The sequence below is a fragment of the Chrysochloris asiatica genome, unplaced genomic scaffold (assembly GCF_000296735.1).
Source record: "Chrysochloris asiatica unplaced genomic scaffold, ChrAsi1.0 scaffold00251, whole genome shotgun sequence".
Classification (NCBI taxonomy): domain Eukaryota; kingdom Metazoa; phylum Chordata; class Mammalia; order Afrosoricida; family Chrysochloridae; genus Chrysochloris; species Chrysochloris asiatica.
Window position 1 is genome coordinate 1,105,511 of NW_006408769.1, and position 17,324 is coordinate 1,122,834.

The window sequence follows — 17,324 nt, forward strand, 5'->3', positions numbered from 1 at the left end:
TAGATTTACTAATAAAATCAAGAAAACATGGTCCAGTCAAAACAGTGGCTACTGGGATCTGCTGGTCCAGTTAAGTTCAAGGCAAAGAGGTCAGTTCAGAAGGTTATGGTGACTGTTTTGGGGAACCCGAAAGGGATAATCTTGATAGATTTTCTAGAAGAACACAGAACAGTCAAATGGGGCTTATTAGGAAGAAGTTTTAAGAAAATTGAAAACTGCATTGGTGAGTAGGAAAGTTGTACTGAGGAATTTTTTCCATCATGACAATGCACTTGCATGTTCTTAAGTGGTAGCAAGTGCTGTCTTAGGAAACCCAACCTCATCTACCCTACAGCCTGCTCTTACACCGTCAGACTTCATTTTGTTTCCCAAACTCAGAACGTTTAAAATGAGCACGATCTGTGTCCCTCTATGATGCCAAAATTGCCTTTTTGATATGGTGTAAATCAAAGAACGCAGAATTTTCTGGGGAAAGGTTAGAAAGATGGACCCAACACCTTCAGAAGTGTAGAGAGTGGAGAGTTTGTGGAAAAATAGTATCATCACATTTTGATATTTTTGTTAAATAAAGGTAGCGATACTATTTGATTCACCCTAATATACAAAGCATAACTGTATATAATCTTTTTGGATTTATGAGATATACAAATTTCCTGCTCACCTCCTTCATCAGTTCTTTAAATCTGCAAAATTGCAATGGTTACAAATAATACATGTCTTTTAACCCTTCAAAATATTTTTGAAACTATTTAATTTGTGTGTTTATTTTAATGAATAAGATTTTTAAAGACTTTAATATTAATTTTAGGTGATTCAAGATGAACTCTAAAATCTCTTTTTGCTTGTGTTCTAGGCCTTCTGATTTGCTGCCTTTTTTTGCATCATGGACACCAGATTGCTGCAAGCATGTCTTGGGACTGCTGGTGAATTTATCTATCATGGTTTTATGACAACCGTGTTAGCAGTTCCCTTTGTTTTTTGAGTTAGCATTTTAAAGTTAGTATCACAATGAGTTCAAGCTTATGGAGCCAAGAGAAAGTTACTTCACCCTACTGGGAAGAGCGGATTTTTTATTTGCTTCTTCAAGAATGCAGTGTTACAGATAAACAAACGCAAAAGCTCCTTAAAGTACCAAAGGGGAGTATAGGACAGTATATCCAAGACCGTTCTTTGGGACATTCAAGGATTCCTTCTGCAAAAGGGAAGAAAAACCAGATTGGATTAAAACTTTTAGAACAGCCTCATACTGTTCTTTTTGTTGATGAAAAGGATGTTATAGAAATAAATGAAAAATTCACAGAGTTACTCTTGGCAATTACCAACTGTGAGGAGAGATTCAGCTTGTTTAAAAACACAAACAGACTAAGTAAAGGCCTCCAAATAGATGTGGGCTGCTCTGTGAAAGTACAGTTGAGATCAGGGGAAGAAAAATTTCCTGGAGTTGTACGCTTCCGAGGGTCCTTATTAACAGAGAGGACAGTGTCGGGAATATTCTTTGGAGTAGAATTGCTGGTAAGTTTGATGAACCACTTTGTAATTTGTAGTGGAGTTTTAGTGTATATATGTGTGTGTGTGACTGCATACATATATATTTTTTCCCTTTAAATACAACATAACTTCTTTTCACAGAAGTCTTTTGTAATTTTTAGTAGTCATAATCTTTAGAATTAGTTTTTTAATGATAAATTGAAAACCTGATGCATTGAAACAACCTCTTATATCTGTTACTTAAACTTGTTCTTGTTGTTTGTTACCGTTGAGTTGATTCCAACTCATAGCGACCATATGTATAACGGAGTAGAACCAATCCATTGGATTTTCTCTTCTGCAATATTAATGGAAACAGTTTGCCAGGCCTTTTCTTCTCAAGAGCTTAACTGCCAATATCATTTGGCCATTCGTGCAAACAGAATTTCATGTCTTGTTTGCTTACCCATTTTTTTTTTTTTTTTTAAGTTTTTATTGTGAATTCAGTGAAAGTTTACAGGCCAGATCATCAGTTTTATATTCAACAAATCATATACCTTGTTTCATTACAATGATTATAATCCCATCCATGTACCATCAGTTAACTGTATTTTTCTCTATTCATTTTAGCTCTTTTTTTTTTTTTTTTTTAAACACTCAGGCATATATAATAATTTAAACCACCAAAGGAGACATTCTGCAAGTCTGCCCCCTGGGCACCAGCTCTTAGTTCCTCTCTTTCCATGAATCCAGAGGCCTCAGCTGCTCCCTCTTTCTATGTCCTCATCGCTGCCTCCATCTCTAGTGTCACTGTTTCTCTGGATAAGGTCCCACTTTCCGCTTATGCTCTTCTCCCTTGATGGCCCTAGGGTCATCTGTTTCTAGTCTGGAAGATCAGCTACTCCCCGTTTTTGTTACAAAATTTCTACCTTTACAATTGTGACAGTTGCAATTAGTCATGATAACAAATGCACACTATTGAGTCATAAGATTCTTATCCACATCTCTTTTTACCAGACCCATCTAGATAAGATGAAACTATTCATTGGGGACCCTATCTTCCCCCCCACACTCTTAAAACTAAGCTCCCTCTTGAAACCTTATAAGCCAGTCATTTTGTGCCTTTACCACCCCCTCATTTTAGGTAGCCAATGTCTAAGTGGCCTATCCCTATCTATCTTGTGTACAGAGGGGATAGCATTGATACTTGATGTGAAGACTCCTTCCCTGTCTGTTGGTATTTTGAACTACTACCTCCTTGAGTATAGGTCAAGTTCATCAAATTGTAGCAATTTACTTTCGTTTCCTTTGTTACAAATTTTCTTTCTTTTTTTTTTTAATCTTCCTCTAGTCAAGTTCTGGTTTTCAAGCCATGGAGGCTAGGTCAAATGAGTGCTATCTGCAAGTTTGGGTGTTCTTATACATCTCCCCTCACTTCATATCACTGGATGCTTCACTCTCAACTCTAGCCCTCCATGGCTATGTCCTTGTCCATGGGCTCAGGTGTCCCCAGGTCTCACTACACTTTGGACACCAGGTCAGTGGGAGTCTATGGAACATGGTTGAACACAGCTCATTTCTTCATTGCTACCTTTCCCCCTCTTCCACTCACCAGTAGACCAATGTCAACAAGCTTACATGCCTACCTGAAGGGACTTGATTGCTTGCCTTGATGGCTTCCCGGCGAACAACTTGCTTAATTCTTGTAGTAGCCAATCATACTGCCATTTTGTTTTGGGTTTTTCCTGATGATCTTTCTATAAAGATGTATCTTCTGTTGCTCTAGCTGTTCCAGGCTGCTCTGCTTGTCCTTTCTAGTGGGCATGCCCACCTCAGAAGGTTCTGGATGGGGCTCAGGATTCCACCTAAGGTCCTATACACTGCAAAGGCTCCGCAAGAGGCCTATTTCACTGGGCAAGTTTTAGAACCCCTTTTAGGTATTCCAGTCAGTTAAAGACTGAAGATGGGCTTACTCGCTTTCTGTAATCGTGTTTCCCGACATTCCTTTCAATCCCACTCAAGTGTCTATTTTATAATAGTAGGCAAGGGAAACCAATATTCATCAGACAGTCAAACATCTTAGTATTATTTCCCCTCTTCAGACTATGCCTTGATCCCTGTATCACAGAGCCCTGTTGTTCCAGTGAGCATGCACCACTATTTATCTCTGTCTCATTTAGCCCATGCAAACCTGTCTCAGTATTCCTCTGTCACCTTTTTCTTCCACCCCCTGTCCCTTCTTGTGTATTGCCCTCCCCAACACCCAAACTGTGATGTGTCTACCCCCTACCCTGTGCTCTACTATCGTCTCCCTCTACCTCCCCCAAACTTCCACCCCCACCCTACCCTCACTGGTAACCAACAAAGATTTTTTTTCCCCTTTTAGTGTGGGTATCTTTTCTTAAGCTTTTACAATAATGCTTATGCAATATGTCCTTTGTGACTGACTAATTTCACTCAGCAGTATGTCCTCAAGGTTCATCCGTTTGCTTACTTTTTAATTCATTGTATTTTTTTTTCTCAGTAGTGACTGTAAAACATTGGGGATTTCAATCCTAGCTTTACCCTTTACTCTCTGAGTTACTCAACCAAGTTCCTTAGCATCTTTGCTTCTTTACCTGTAAAATAGTCATGGTATTGGTGTTGGTGTGCCATCAAGTTGGTTCCAACTTGTAGTGACCCTGTACAGGGTTTCTGAGAGTGTAAGTCTTTGTGGGAGCAGAGAGCCACATCTTTCTCTAGCAGAGTGACTGGTAGGTTTGAACGAATCCACTACACTACCAGGACTCCTGGAAATAGTGACAGTCATATCCAGTTTGCAGTGCTTTTGTTTTGCATTGATGCATGAGTGAGCACAGTGGCTGGACATAGTAAGTGCTCAGTAAATGGAGCTAATATTACTATTCCTTTAAAATGATTTGTTCTCTCTATGACAACATGATTGTTAAAACCACAATATAGAATCCAGCTTAGCTTTTACAGAAATCAAATTGATTTTTAAATTTTACTTCAGTTGAAACATCCTAAATATGGGTTAATGCACTGAACTGCAAAGTCAGTTTGGATACAAAGTCAGTGGTTCAAGTTCACCAGCTACTCCTCGGAAACCCTATACAGGGTCTCTATGGGTTGGAATTGACTTGATGGCATTAACAACAACAACAGCAACAAGTATAACAGCAGCACAAGTAATTATATTTCTTACGTTATTTCGGATTGTTCTAGAATGATCTGGGAATTCCTCTTTCTTATACATCATCTAGCTATATATATAAAATTATATATATATCATCTATATCTCTCTGTCTCTACTCAAAAACCAGGAAGAAGGTCGTGGTCAAGGGTTCACTGATGGAATCTATCAAGGGAAACAGTACTTTCAGTGTGATGAAGATTGTGGTGTGTTTGTGGCCTTGGACAAGCTAGAAATCATAGAAGATGATGACACTGGATTGGAAAATGATTATGCAGGTCCTGTGGATACAATGCAAATGGAACTTCCCCCTTTGGAAATAAACTCCAGAGTTTCTTTGAAGGTTGGAGACACTTTAGAATCTGGAACAGTTATATTCTGTGGTGTTTTGCCAGGAAAAAAAAGTTTAGGATATTTTGTTGGTGTGGACATGGTAAGAAACCTTTGGGTTATCTTTGTTTATGTCTGTTAGTTTTATGACTGATTTCAATATAAATTGAACTCTTTAAATACTTAAAATAGAGTAATTTGGAGTATTTTAGAGACCATATTTATCTTTGTGAAAGGACCATTGAAATGATTCAGGACTCTGGATATAGAATTATATTTACTCTTTTTTCCACTTTGAATAAATTAGAACAATGCTTTCATCCTCTGAATTTATCTTTTTGTAACTGAATTGTTGTGGTCAGTGCCATTGAATCAGTTCTGACCCATAGTGACCCTTATAGGGTTTTTGAGAGCGACTGGTAAGCTTGAACTACCAATCTTGCAGTTCAAACCAACTTTGCAGTCCAGTGCATTAATCCACAGCACCTAGTAGACAGAAAGAACAAACCCCAAACCAACCAATGTTTCAACTGATGTGTTATTTGTTATTTTGAAAAGCCTTTTTTTGTTTATTTTACTAATCTTTAAAAGTAAATATTTTGTAATATTATATCTGCTCTTATTATTATGATTAGTATAAAAATTATTTAAGGAAAGTACTAGAGTATAGGAAAAACACATTGCTTTTAGAGGAATCGACTCTTTTGAATATTTTCCTTAGGGTGTAAGTTGTTTCTAATGTTACGTTACAAGTACACTTATTAATAGTGAATATATTCCAGTGTGGCAAGTTGAATTTTACCTACATCTTAATAGAAGAAGAAAAAGGCAAAGAACATACTTAAAATAGGTTGAAATATGGGCAAGGATTTGTTAGGAATGAAGAAAGAAATTCACATAGAATTATTGAACACTAAAAATGAATAGCAAGAGAGGATGTCAGTGATAGACTGTTGTACTCACCATAGAAACAAGTGTTTCTATTAAGCATTTTAAATTAGTTTACCATTCTTCAAGACATTTAGTTGAGCTCCAAATTTGGCAAAAGCAGCCATTGAAGCTTTCCCTTCCTAGCATGGCAGCCTAGGGATCAGCTTGTCTACTGGTCACAAACTTCTTACAGTCTTCTCCCCCAGCCTCCACAGCTTCTCTCCCCTTTTGCCTTCCATCAAGCAGTCCTTCCAAACACTTCTAGTAACCAGATAGTTCCTTCTATTTTAAGAACTATTGTACTCTGAAGAGATGGTGCTCAAGGGCAGTTGTGTAACCAGTCCATTCCTTCATCAAGCTCCATGTGCCCCACTGCTAGGTGGTGCTTACATTGGAGCATAAAATAATTAAAGGCAAAAGTCTCTATTTTGGAGAAAATTCTTGCAAACTTATAAAATAACAAAGGAACAGTGAAAAAGTAGACTTCCGTTGCACAAAAAAGGCACCTAGGAGTTCATATGGAATATTTACATGCTAAGGGACTGCTAAGGGGTGATCAGAGCAAGCTAGGCTTATTTATCTCTTGATGCAAAATCATGTCTTTGTTATTATACAGACTAGTAGTTACTGTCTAGTAAAACCCTAAAAGCACTTGATTCCTTTCTCACCTATGGGATTGCTATGGGTTGGTTATTCTTGGATTTCTTTTCTCTACTGAAAAGAAAAGCTTTGCTTTTGTAGTAGATTTTCCAAATATAGTCTTTTTTAAAAGGCAAAATAGTAACATTATAAAATGTTTTGGAGAATCCATTTATGGAAAATACAGATGCTTATATTTATATTTCATTGAGAAGGGTTTTAAAAAACTTTATGATTTAATTTTAGGATAATCCTGTTGGCAACTGGGATGGAAGATTTAATGGTGAACAGCTTTGTAGTTTTGCAAGTGTTGAAAGTACACTTCTTTTGCATATCAATGATATAATCCCAGGTATGTTTGCTCTATGTTTTATAGTTTTATAAGGCAGAGTTTCTAAGACGTATTTCGTTACAGGGACAAAATTATGAATTTGAAAATGCATTTTTGAAACTTGACCAAAGGAAAACAGTACATAAAAATTTGCATTTTCAAAAAGTATGTAGTGTGGGAAGTATTTTACTTTATCATCCACTATTTTTTGTTATTTACCCATTTTAAGGAGTGAAAACCCCTTTTTGGTAATTACAAAGGTTTGAAATGTTATAAACTGCTACTTGGAAGCCTTCAAGTCAAAGGTGGTCATCTCATCTAGTATACTATACTATAGAGATCTCCAAGAACACCTCTAGCTTTCAGATGGTGTAATTCATCAGGTGTCCTGCCTGTAGCTAGAAACAGATCATTTAATTTTATATCTGAAGAAAAATTCTTATGTAACCTTTTATTTTGCCTCAAAACAGGTAGGTGCTGTAATTATTGACAAACAACCTATAGATAACAGTATGAACTTTGCCATCCCTGCTGTTAGTAGAATTCCCATGCTAGTGCAGTTGATAGTGTGTTAATCATTAAACTGACAGAGGCTACTGAAGATGGTGATTCTACTGAGCGTTATGAAACTGTGAATAAAAAGTGGATTGTAGCCAGGAATGTACGAAATCCTGAAATTAGATGACTTGCAATTTTAAAAAATATTTTTAGCAAGCAGTAAGGTAGGCGTTAATTATCTCCATCTTGCTGATTTTAATACTGGGCCATTCAGATAGGTTAAATAACTTGCCTAAGATGAAAGTAAGGGGTGGAGCTGCAATTCAAATGCAGACCTGTCTGATTTTAAAGCTGTGCTCCTTTTAGTCCCTTTCTATTCCACAGCCTCTGTGTATACTTTGGATGAGAAGACATGCATAAAAAGCCATACTTTTTAGTCTCCTCTTCCCTGTATCCTTGGGGACTATTGTTTCTATGGATATGCATTTTGTCTCATTCTATAAAAGCTGAATTTTACTATAGCAAGGATCACAACTGAATAGGCAAACTAAATTGGTCTTTGCTTGTTTGATTTTTTTTTGCTTGTAGTGTGTTTCCATTACTGGTAATTTTGTTTGGTACAGAAGACTTTTGAGCTCTCCACAGATCATTTCAGGCTCTCACCACCTTCTTTTGTGAAAATGAAGGGGTTAACAATGAGCAGTGGTGGCACAGCGGTAGAAACCCTGCGTGAGTTCCTGCTCAGTTGTATATTCAGCCTCCACCGTGTTTCCTTGGAGGCTTCTGTGTTACTACGATACTGAATAGGTTTCAGCAAAGCTTTCAGACTAAGACTAGGAAGAAAGAGCTGCAATCTACTTATAAAAATAAGACAGTGAAACCCACCCTAAGAGTTCTGTCTTAGTTATTTCTTGCTGCTATAACAGAAATACCACAAATGGATGGCTTTAGCAAAGCGAAATGCTCTCACATTTTAGGAGGTTAGAAGTTCCTGTTCATGTAGGGGAAGGCTTTCTCTCCCTCTGGCTCAAGTTTCAGGTTGAAGGTACATGTGTCCTTTCAGCATCTGTAAACCCATAGTTCCTTAGAGATCATCATGTGTTCAATCATTCCCTGGACGTAGGTGGTTCCCAGCATAGGGCCCTGGGTTCAAAGGAGGTGCCCTGCTCCTGACTTTGCTCTTTTGGTGGCAGGAAGTCCTCTCCCTCTGCTTGCTTCTCTCTCCTTTTATCTCTTATAAGGTGGAAGGTATTGCAGACCACACCTTAGGGGAGCTGACCTTGCCTGGATCAGGGGTTGTGAAAGGATTAAGGGTGTTGCATCGCACCCTTAATTCTCTTCTAACTGATTTCTCATCACAGCAGATCAGATTATTGGGGATCATTAAGCTGCCACATCGTATCATTACAGAATGGCCACACTACTGAGAATCATGACCCAGCTACGTTGATAACGTATTTTGGAAGGACACAGTTAAATATATTTCCACGACCTACTGTCCTTTGACTACTCCCAAATTCATGTCCTTGCCACATGTAGCACACTTTCATCCCATCATATCATCTCCAAAGTCTTCCAAGTCCAAATTCCAACCTGAAGTAAAATTCCTGTTTGTTCATGAATGTAGAATTAAAGTAATCTGCTTCCAAAGCACAGTGGTGGAAAAGGCACAAGGTAGGCATTGCCATTGCAAATGGGAGCACTTGGAGGGAAAGATGGGATAACAGGTACCAAGCAAGTTAAAAATCCAGCAGAACAATTTATATTACCTCTAATGGCTTAAATATAATCCCGTTCTCTGAGACTACCTAGTTGCCCTGCCCTCCAGCTTCTGGATTGTGGCCATGATCTCTGGATTCTAGATAGAGACACTTCAACTCTGGGCTTCAGCTCTGTCTTCCAGGCCTACTGGAACAGCATCTCTGCTCCTTCACTCTGGGTGGCTCCCTTCTCCTGTTGCATCTGAGTGGTGACGCTACCTTCTTGGCCCTGACAGGCTCTGTTCTTCTGCCACCTTGGGCATGACAGCCCCACCTCCTTTAATGGGCAGTGGCCTCATCCTAACTTCAGCCCCACATTCTGGAACCCAGTTGGTGAAGATCCGAATCTTTGGCATTTAGGAAACTGTGGCCCTACACTTAGGAGATTCCAGAGACCTCAGAGGTGTTGGCTTTACCTTTTGAGACCTTTTGATATCTACAAGCTACCCAGCACAAGGACCTTGGTCCAAAGAATGTGTTCTACTACTACTCTGTATTGGTAGTAGTGGTTTTCTTTCTCTCTGCTTGCTTCTCTCTCCTTTTATCTATTGTAATATAAAAGATGTTGCAGATTACACACACTAGGGGAGCTCACCCTACTTTGGATCAGGGCTCTCCTACCCATAATCTTCTTCCAACTGATTGTTTTGCCATACCAGATCACATCATGGGAGAACATTACATACCTGCTGCATTACATCATTATATAACAGCCAGACTATTGGGAATCTATTGCTAAGTTGACACATACTTTTCAGGGACCCAGTTCAATCTGTGACAGACAAAATATTGTCATCGATAATCGATCATGGGGATAGTGCAGGGGCATTGTACTTGGGGTCATCATGAGTTGGGAGTTCAGTGACAGTCAACAACAGGACTGGATTGTCTATAGAGTTTTTCTAGCCTGCACTGTTTGACCTTATTTCCCTGTTGAATTGGCAAGTAATAAACATTTGTTGAGGTAGGAAGTGCTTTCTATTTTAGGACTTAGCTTTATGAGAATATATTTATTTAGGTGGAGGTATGTGATACAAATTACAGTTTTATTTAATTTTGATTTACAAAGTCTGATATACTTTGCTTTTCTTGGTTGCTTTAAAATCAGTTTTTAATTCCCAGCAAATTATACTCCTAGCTGTTTCTCTGTTTCTCTTTGAAAACTCAGGGGACAGCATACATGTGCTTGAAATTTTATTTATTGTTGTTATTAGATTGTAATAATTAGGTTGTTATTTTTGTTGTTAGGTACTGTCAAGTCAGTACGGACTCATGGTGACCTTATGCATAACATAATGGAACACTGCAGGGTCCTGCACCAACTTCACAATCATTGCTAAACTTGAGCCCATTACTGCTGCCATTGAACCAGTCCAGCTCCTTGATGATCTTCCTTTTTTTTTTTTGCTGCCCTCCACTTTACCAATCATGATGTCCTTTCCCTCCTGATAATATGTCACAACTATTAGAGATGAAGTTTGGCCACCCTGGCTGCTAAGGAGCATTCTGGTTGTACTTCTTACAACACAGATTTGTTTGTTCTTTTACAGTCGGTGGCACTTTTATTATTTTCCTCCAACACCATAACTCAACTGCATCCATTCTTCCATGGTATTCTTTTTCACTGTCCAACTTTCACACACATATAATGTTATTGAAAGTACCATAACTTGGGTCAGGTGCACCTTAGTCCTGAAACTGATATCTTTGCTCTTGACTATTTAAAGAGGTCTGTGCAGCAGATTTGCGTAGTGCAATATAGGTCGTTTGATTTGTTGACTACTACTTCCATTTTAATCTGAGCAAAATGAAGTCTTTGACAACTTCAGTCTTTTCTCCGTTTATCTTGATGATATTTATTGGTTCCATGGTGAGCCATTTTTGGAGATCTTTCATTTTAAGCTGTACCTATTGACTCCTCCCCCTTCGTCAATTCTGGGCCCAGTGGCCTTTACTGAGCAGATCCGTGTGCATGTGTAATAGAACCCTCCAGGGATGAGGGGGTCAGGCACCCCCTCTAGTTACCAGAGTGGAGGTGCAGAGAGAGAGACAAATGAACAACAAAAAACCGTTGCACACCTTTATTCCAATGATCCGCCAGACCTCTGTGATGGGAGCGCTCCCTGGCTCTTGTATCAGCTTTATCCTGCTCAAGATGGCTACTTTGGGACCCGCTGCCTCAGATGAGAAAACATCAGCTTTCTTACTTCTGCTACAAATCTTACTAGCAGTAAGCTTTCAGTTCTTGTAAATATGCCTGTATATGTAGCTCAGAGTTCCAGGACTGTCCCCTGAACCTGCTTTGTCTGGTATCCTGTGTTATTACTGGCAAGGTGTGCATGGCACCTCTTCCTAATCCACCATCAAACCGGAAGTCCCTTTCTATCTTGTTTTGATGTTTTCTGCATCATTCAATATTTTCCCAATGTTGGTGTAGTTAAGTGCCGTTGAGTCAGTTCCGACCCATAGTGACCCTGATGAACAGGGTTTCTGAGGCTGTTTATCTTTACGAGAGCAGAAAGCCTCATCTTTCTCCTGCGGAACAGCTGGTAGTTTCGAATTGCTGACCTTGCGGTTCACAGTCCGATTCATAACCACTACACTACCAGAGCTCCTTATTTTGCCAGTAGAATCCTTCAATATTGAAATTCAAGGCTTAAATTTTTTTTTCAGTTCCCGCAGCTTGAGAAATATTAAGCGTATTCTTCCCTTCTGGTTCTCTAACTCCAAATTTTTGCTCATTTCATTATAATATTGGAGTTTGTCTTCTTGAGCTGCCCTTTGAAAATTTCTGTTAAGCTCTCTTACCTCTTCATTTCTTTCATTTGCTTTTGCATCTCTACACTGGAGAGCAAGTTTCAGAGCCCCTTCTGTCATCCATTTTGGTCTTTTTCTTCTTTCTTGTCTTCTTAATGACCTTTTACTTTATTCCTTTATGATGTTATTGATGTTGTTGTTATTAGGTTGGTTCAAACTCATAGTGACAGTTTTCACAAGAAAGTGAAATACTCCTCTGTCCTCTGCTATCCTCACAATTGTTATTATACTCGAGCCATTGTTGCTGCTACAGTGCCAGCCCATCTCATTGAGTGTCTTCCTTTTTATTTCTGCTAACCCTTCATATTACTCAGCATGATTTCCTTCTCCAGGGATTAGTCTCTGCTAACAATATGTCCAAAATATGAGAGATGAAGTCTTGCTGTCCTTGCTCCTAAGGATCATTCTGAGTGTACTTCTTTTAAGACAGATTTGTTTGTTCTCTTGCTAGTCCATTGTACTTTAATTATTCTTGGTTGACACCATGATTTATATGCTTCAATTTTACTGTGGTCTTCCTTATTCATTGTCTAACTTTCACATGCTTGTGAGAAGATTGAAAGTACCATGGCTTGGGTTTACGGTTCACTTTAGTCCTCAAAGTGACCTGTTTACTCTTTTAACACTTTAAAGAGCTTTTTTTTTTTTTTCCAGCAGATTTGTTAATACTATACATTGTTTGATTTCTTGAATGTTGCTTCCATGAGTGTTGATTGTGGATCCAAGCAAAATGAAGTCTTTGACAGTTTCAGTCTTTTCTTCATTTATCTTGATGTTATTTATTGGTCCATTTGTAAGGATTTTAATTTTCTTTACAGTAAGATGCAATCCATACTTAAAGCTGTAGTCTTGGATCTTCATCATAAATATTTCAAGTCTTTGTTCCAGAGAGCAAAGTTGTGTCGCTTGCTTTATCAAATGTTGTTAATCCTGATGCCACTTTCTTCTTCATATCATCCATTTTCAGAGATGATTTGTTCAACATGGCAAAAGGATACAACCCTGATACATACCTTTCCTGATTTTAAACTGTACTGTATCCCCATTTTCTGTTCAAACAATTGCTTCTTGGTCTATGTACAGTTTCCTCATGAGCACAATGAAGTATTCTGGAATATCCACTCTTTGTAATGTTATCCATAGTTTGTCATGGACCATACAATTGAAAGCCTTTGCATAGTCAATAAAGCACAAGTAAACTTCTTTCTAGAATTTTCTGCTTTCTTTAAAGATCCATCAGACATCAGTAGTGGTATCCCTCTTTGCACATTCTCTACTGAATCTGGCTTGTATTTCTGATAGTTCCTTGTTGATGTACTGTTGCAACAGCTTCTAAATTATGTTCAGCAAAATTTTACTTGCATGTGATATTGATGATACTGTTTGAAGATATCTGCATTTTGTTGGGTCATCTTTCTCTGGAATATAGATATCTTGAACTTGTTTTAATTTTCTTCAGCCTGTGTTCTAATTGATTGGCCAGGTAGCTGTCTTCCATATTTTTTGGTATAGAAAAATGTGCACCTTTAGCTCTGCATTAGTTTGTTTCAAAATTTCAATATGTATTTCATCAATTCCTGGAGCCTTGCTTTTGCCATGCACATTATACTTCTTCCTTTAGTACCGTAAGTTTATCATATGCTACCTCTTGAAATGGTTAAACATCCACCTTTTCTTTGTGGTATAGTGACTGTATTTTTTCAATCTTCTTTTGATGCTTTCAGCATCATTCAATATTTTGCTCATCTTATTGTTAAGCGCCTTAGAGTCAGTTATGTTTTAGAGTGACTCTGAATGTGATTTATGAAGAGTTGACTGGTTGGTTTGAACTGCTGGCCTTATGGTTAGTAGCCTAGTGCTTATCCAACAGTTTCTCCAGTCTTGAGCATAGAGAAGTTAAGTATACTAGAAGAAATGATAAAGTCATAGAGCTAAACAGGAAATTTGAAAGGACAGCTAAAGAAGACAAATTCAAGCATTATAATAAAATGTGCAAAGACCCGAGAAGGAAAGAACATGTTAGTATTTCTCAAGCTGAAAGAACTGAAGAAAAAATTCAAACTTCTGATTGCAATATTGAAGGATTCTATGAGCAAAATGGAATCCTGGTGTGGCACTCTGGGTTAATGCACTGGACTGCAAGGTCAGTTTGAACTACAAAGTTGACTGTTCAAGCCCTCCAGGCACTCCTTGGAAACCCTATACTGGGCCACTGTGGGTCGGAATCGACTCAACGGCACTTAACGATAACAACAACATGAGCAAAATGGGTTAATGTACTGGATTGCAAAGTCAATTTGAACCACAAGGTTGGTGGTTCAAGCTCACCAGCCGCTTCATGGAAACTCTATACAGGGTCACTGTGGGTCGGAACCGACTTGACGGCACTTAACAACAACAACTGTGAGCAAAACTGAGTCCTGGTGTGGCACTATAGAGTAAGCCCGGGACCTCAAGGTTGATTTGAACTGTAAGGTCAGCGGTTGAAACTCACCAGCCAATCCCCAGAAATCCTATACAGGATTGCTATGAGTCATAATCTACTAGACAACACTTAACACCAACAAAAACAGCATGCTCAGTTGTAGAGTTCTGATACAGTGCCCTGGTTAGGAGCTGTAGAAAAACCACTGGATTGCTAATAGCAACTCCAGCAGTTCACACTGACCAGCTGCTCCTTGGAAACCGTATACAGAGTAACTATCAGTTGGTACTGACTTGATGGCACCTAACAACAACAACTCTTAAGAACAAGTTTATACTCTTCTCTGATACTCATTTTTGCCTTTTTAATGACCCTTTGCTTTCTTCATATATGATGCTCTTGATGTCATCCCATATCTCTCTGGTGTTTGATCATTAGTGTCTAATGCATCAAATCTGTTCTTGAGATGGTGTCTAAATTTATGTGAGATCTACTGAAGATCATATTTTAGCTCTCGTGAACTTGTTTTACTTTTCTTCAGCCTGAAATTCAATATGAGCAATTGGTAGTTTGTTTCATAATTGGCCCCTGGCCTTATTTGGCTGATGATAATTGAACTTCTCCATCATCTCTTCCCACAAATGTGTATTCAATTTGATTCCTGTATATTTTCTCTGGTGAGACCCAGGTGTTATTTTAAAAGCTATTTGTGATGAATGACTCTGTATATAGAGTTTCCGAGGAGTGGCTGGGGAACTTGAACCACCAACCTTGTGGTTCAAACTGACTTTGCAGTCCAGCGCATTCATCTTGCAAAATTCTATCACCTAATCTCCATTGTTTCTACCAAGAAGGTCATATTTTCCAACAATTGATCCTTCCTCTTTGGTTCTTTCACATTCTAATCACCACTAATTATCAACACATCTTGATTGCGTGTTTGATCAATTTCAGACTGAATAAGTTGGTAGAATGCTTCAATTTCATCATCAGTGGCTTTAGTGGTTGGTGCATAAATTTGAATAACTGCACAGGGTTTCCAAGGCTGTAAATCTTTACAGCAGCAGAAATCCTCATCTTTCTCCCATGGAACAATAGGTAGTTTCGAACTGCTGACCTTGCAGTTCACAGGCTGATTCGTAACCACTATGCTGCCAGAGCTCCTTTGTAGTTTCCTATATATTTTAGAAATGAATCCCTTGTCTGATGTGTCATTGCAAAAGATTTTTTCCCATTCTGTGGGTTCCTTTTTAACTCTTCTGGTGAAGTCTTTTGATGCACATATGTTTTTAATTTTTAGTATGTCCCAATCATCTATTTTGTCTGTGTTTGTGTGGTTTTCAAAATGTTTGGTACTCTGTGTATTCCCTGAATTAGTGCCCTCACATTTGTCCCTACTTTTTCACTGATGGCCTTCATAATTCTGGGGTTCACACTTAAGTCTTTAATCCATGTTGAGTTGGTTTTTGTATAAGGCGTGAGGTGAAGGTCTTGGTTCAGTCTTTTGCATATATCACTTTCCAGTTCTGCCAGCAACATCTGTTGAAGAGACTATCACCTCCCCATGCAATATATTTAGGAACTTTGTCAAAAATCAGTTGGCTGTATATGGATGGGTTAATATCTGGATTCTTGATTCTGTTCCATTGATCTTTGTATCTTTTATTGTACCCAGGACCAGGCTGTTTTGACCACTGTAGCCGTGTAATAAATTTTGAAGTTGGGGAGTGAGAGGTTTCCAACCTTATTCTTCTTAGCAGTGCTTTGCTTATCCCTTTCCTTTCCATATAAAGTTTGTAATTGTTTTTTCCATCTCTTTGAAGAATGTTGTTGGAATCTGGATGGGGATTGCATTATATGTGTAAATTACTTTGGGCAGTATTGACACAGTATTGACATTTTCACAATGTTGAGTCTTTCTATCCAGTAGCATGGTACATTCTTCCATTTTTGTAGGTCTGTTTTGGTTTCTTGTAGTATTGTTTTGTAATTTTCATTGTATAGGTCCTTTGTTTCTCTGGTTATGTTTATGCCTAGATATTTCATCCTTTGGTGACTATTGTAAATGGTATTGCTTTCCTAATGTCCTTTTCAACGCTGTCGTTTTTGGTATAGAGGAATCCAATTGATTTTTGTATGTTGATTTTAATATCTTGCCACTTTGCTGACTCTTCCAATGAGGTCTAATAGCTTTGTTACTGAGTCTTAGGGGTTTTCTACTTATAGGATCATATTGTCTCCAAATAGAGTTTTACTTCCATGCCAATTTGGATGCCTTTAATTTCCCTTTCTTGCCATATAGCTCTTGCTAAGACTTCCAGCACAATATTGAATAGGAGTGGTGACAAAAGGCACCCTTGTCTGGTTCCTGTTCACAGAGGGAAGGCTTTCAGTTTCTCTCCATTGAGAATAATGCAGGCTGTTGGTTTTGTATATATGCTCTTAATTATGTTGAGGAATTTCCCTTCAATTCCTACTTTGTTGAGCGTTTTTATCAAGAATGGATGTTGGATTTTTGTCAAGTGCCTTTTCTGCATCAGTTAGTATGATCATGTGGTTCTTTTCTTTTTTCTTATTTATATGGTGGATAACGTTGATCGTTTTTCTAATGTTGAACCATCCTTGCATCCCTGATATGAATCCCACTTGATCATGATGTATTATCTTTTTGATGTGGTATTGGATTCTGTTTGCTAGGATTTTGATCAGAATTTTTGCACCTATGTTCATGAGGGATATTGGCCTATAATTTTCTTTCTTAGTGATGTCTTTCCCTGGTTTTGGTATTAGGGTTATGCTTGCTTCACAAAATGTATTAGGAAGTTTTCCATCCTCCTTTATATTTTGGAATAATTTGAATAGAATTGGTGACAGCTCTTCCCTGAATGTTTGGTAGAACTCACCAGTGAAGCCATCTGGACCTGGACTTCTTTT

At 38.3% G+C, this 17,324-nt stretch overlaps 1 protein-coding gene across 2 annotated transcripts in view; it reads left to right on the forward strand.

Annotated features, from left to right (window-relative positions):
- The first annotated feature begins 1,008 nt into the window (after positions 1–1,008).
- Positions 1,009–17,324, forward strand: part of CYLD (cylindromatosis (turban tumor syndrome)) — a 120,828-nt gene continuing 104,512 nt past the window's right edge. For both annotated transcript variants that reach the window (XM_006873723.1, XM_006873724.1), the window contains exons 1-3: positions 1,009–1,512; positions 4,791–5,093; positions 6,806–6,911. In XM_006873723.1, the coding sequence (XP_006873785.1) occupies positions 1,009–1,512; positions 4,791–5,093; positions 6,806–6,911 (913 nt within the window). The remainder of the gene's footprint in view (positions 1,513–4,790; positions 5,094–6,805; positions 6,912–17,324) is intronic.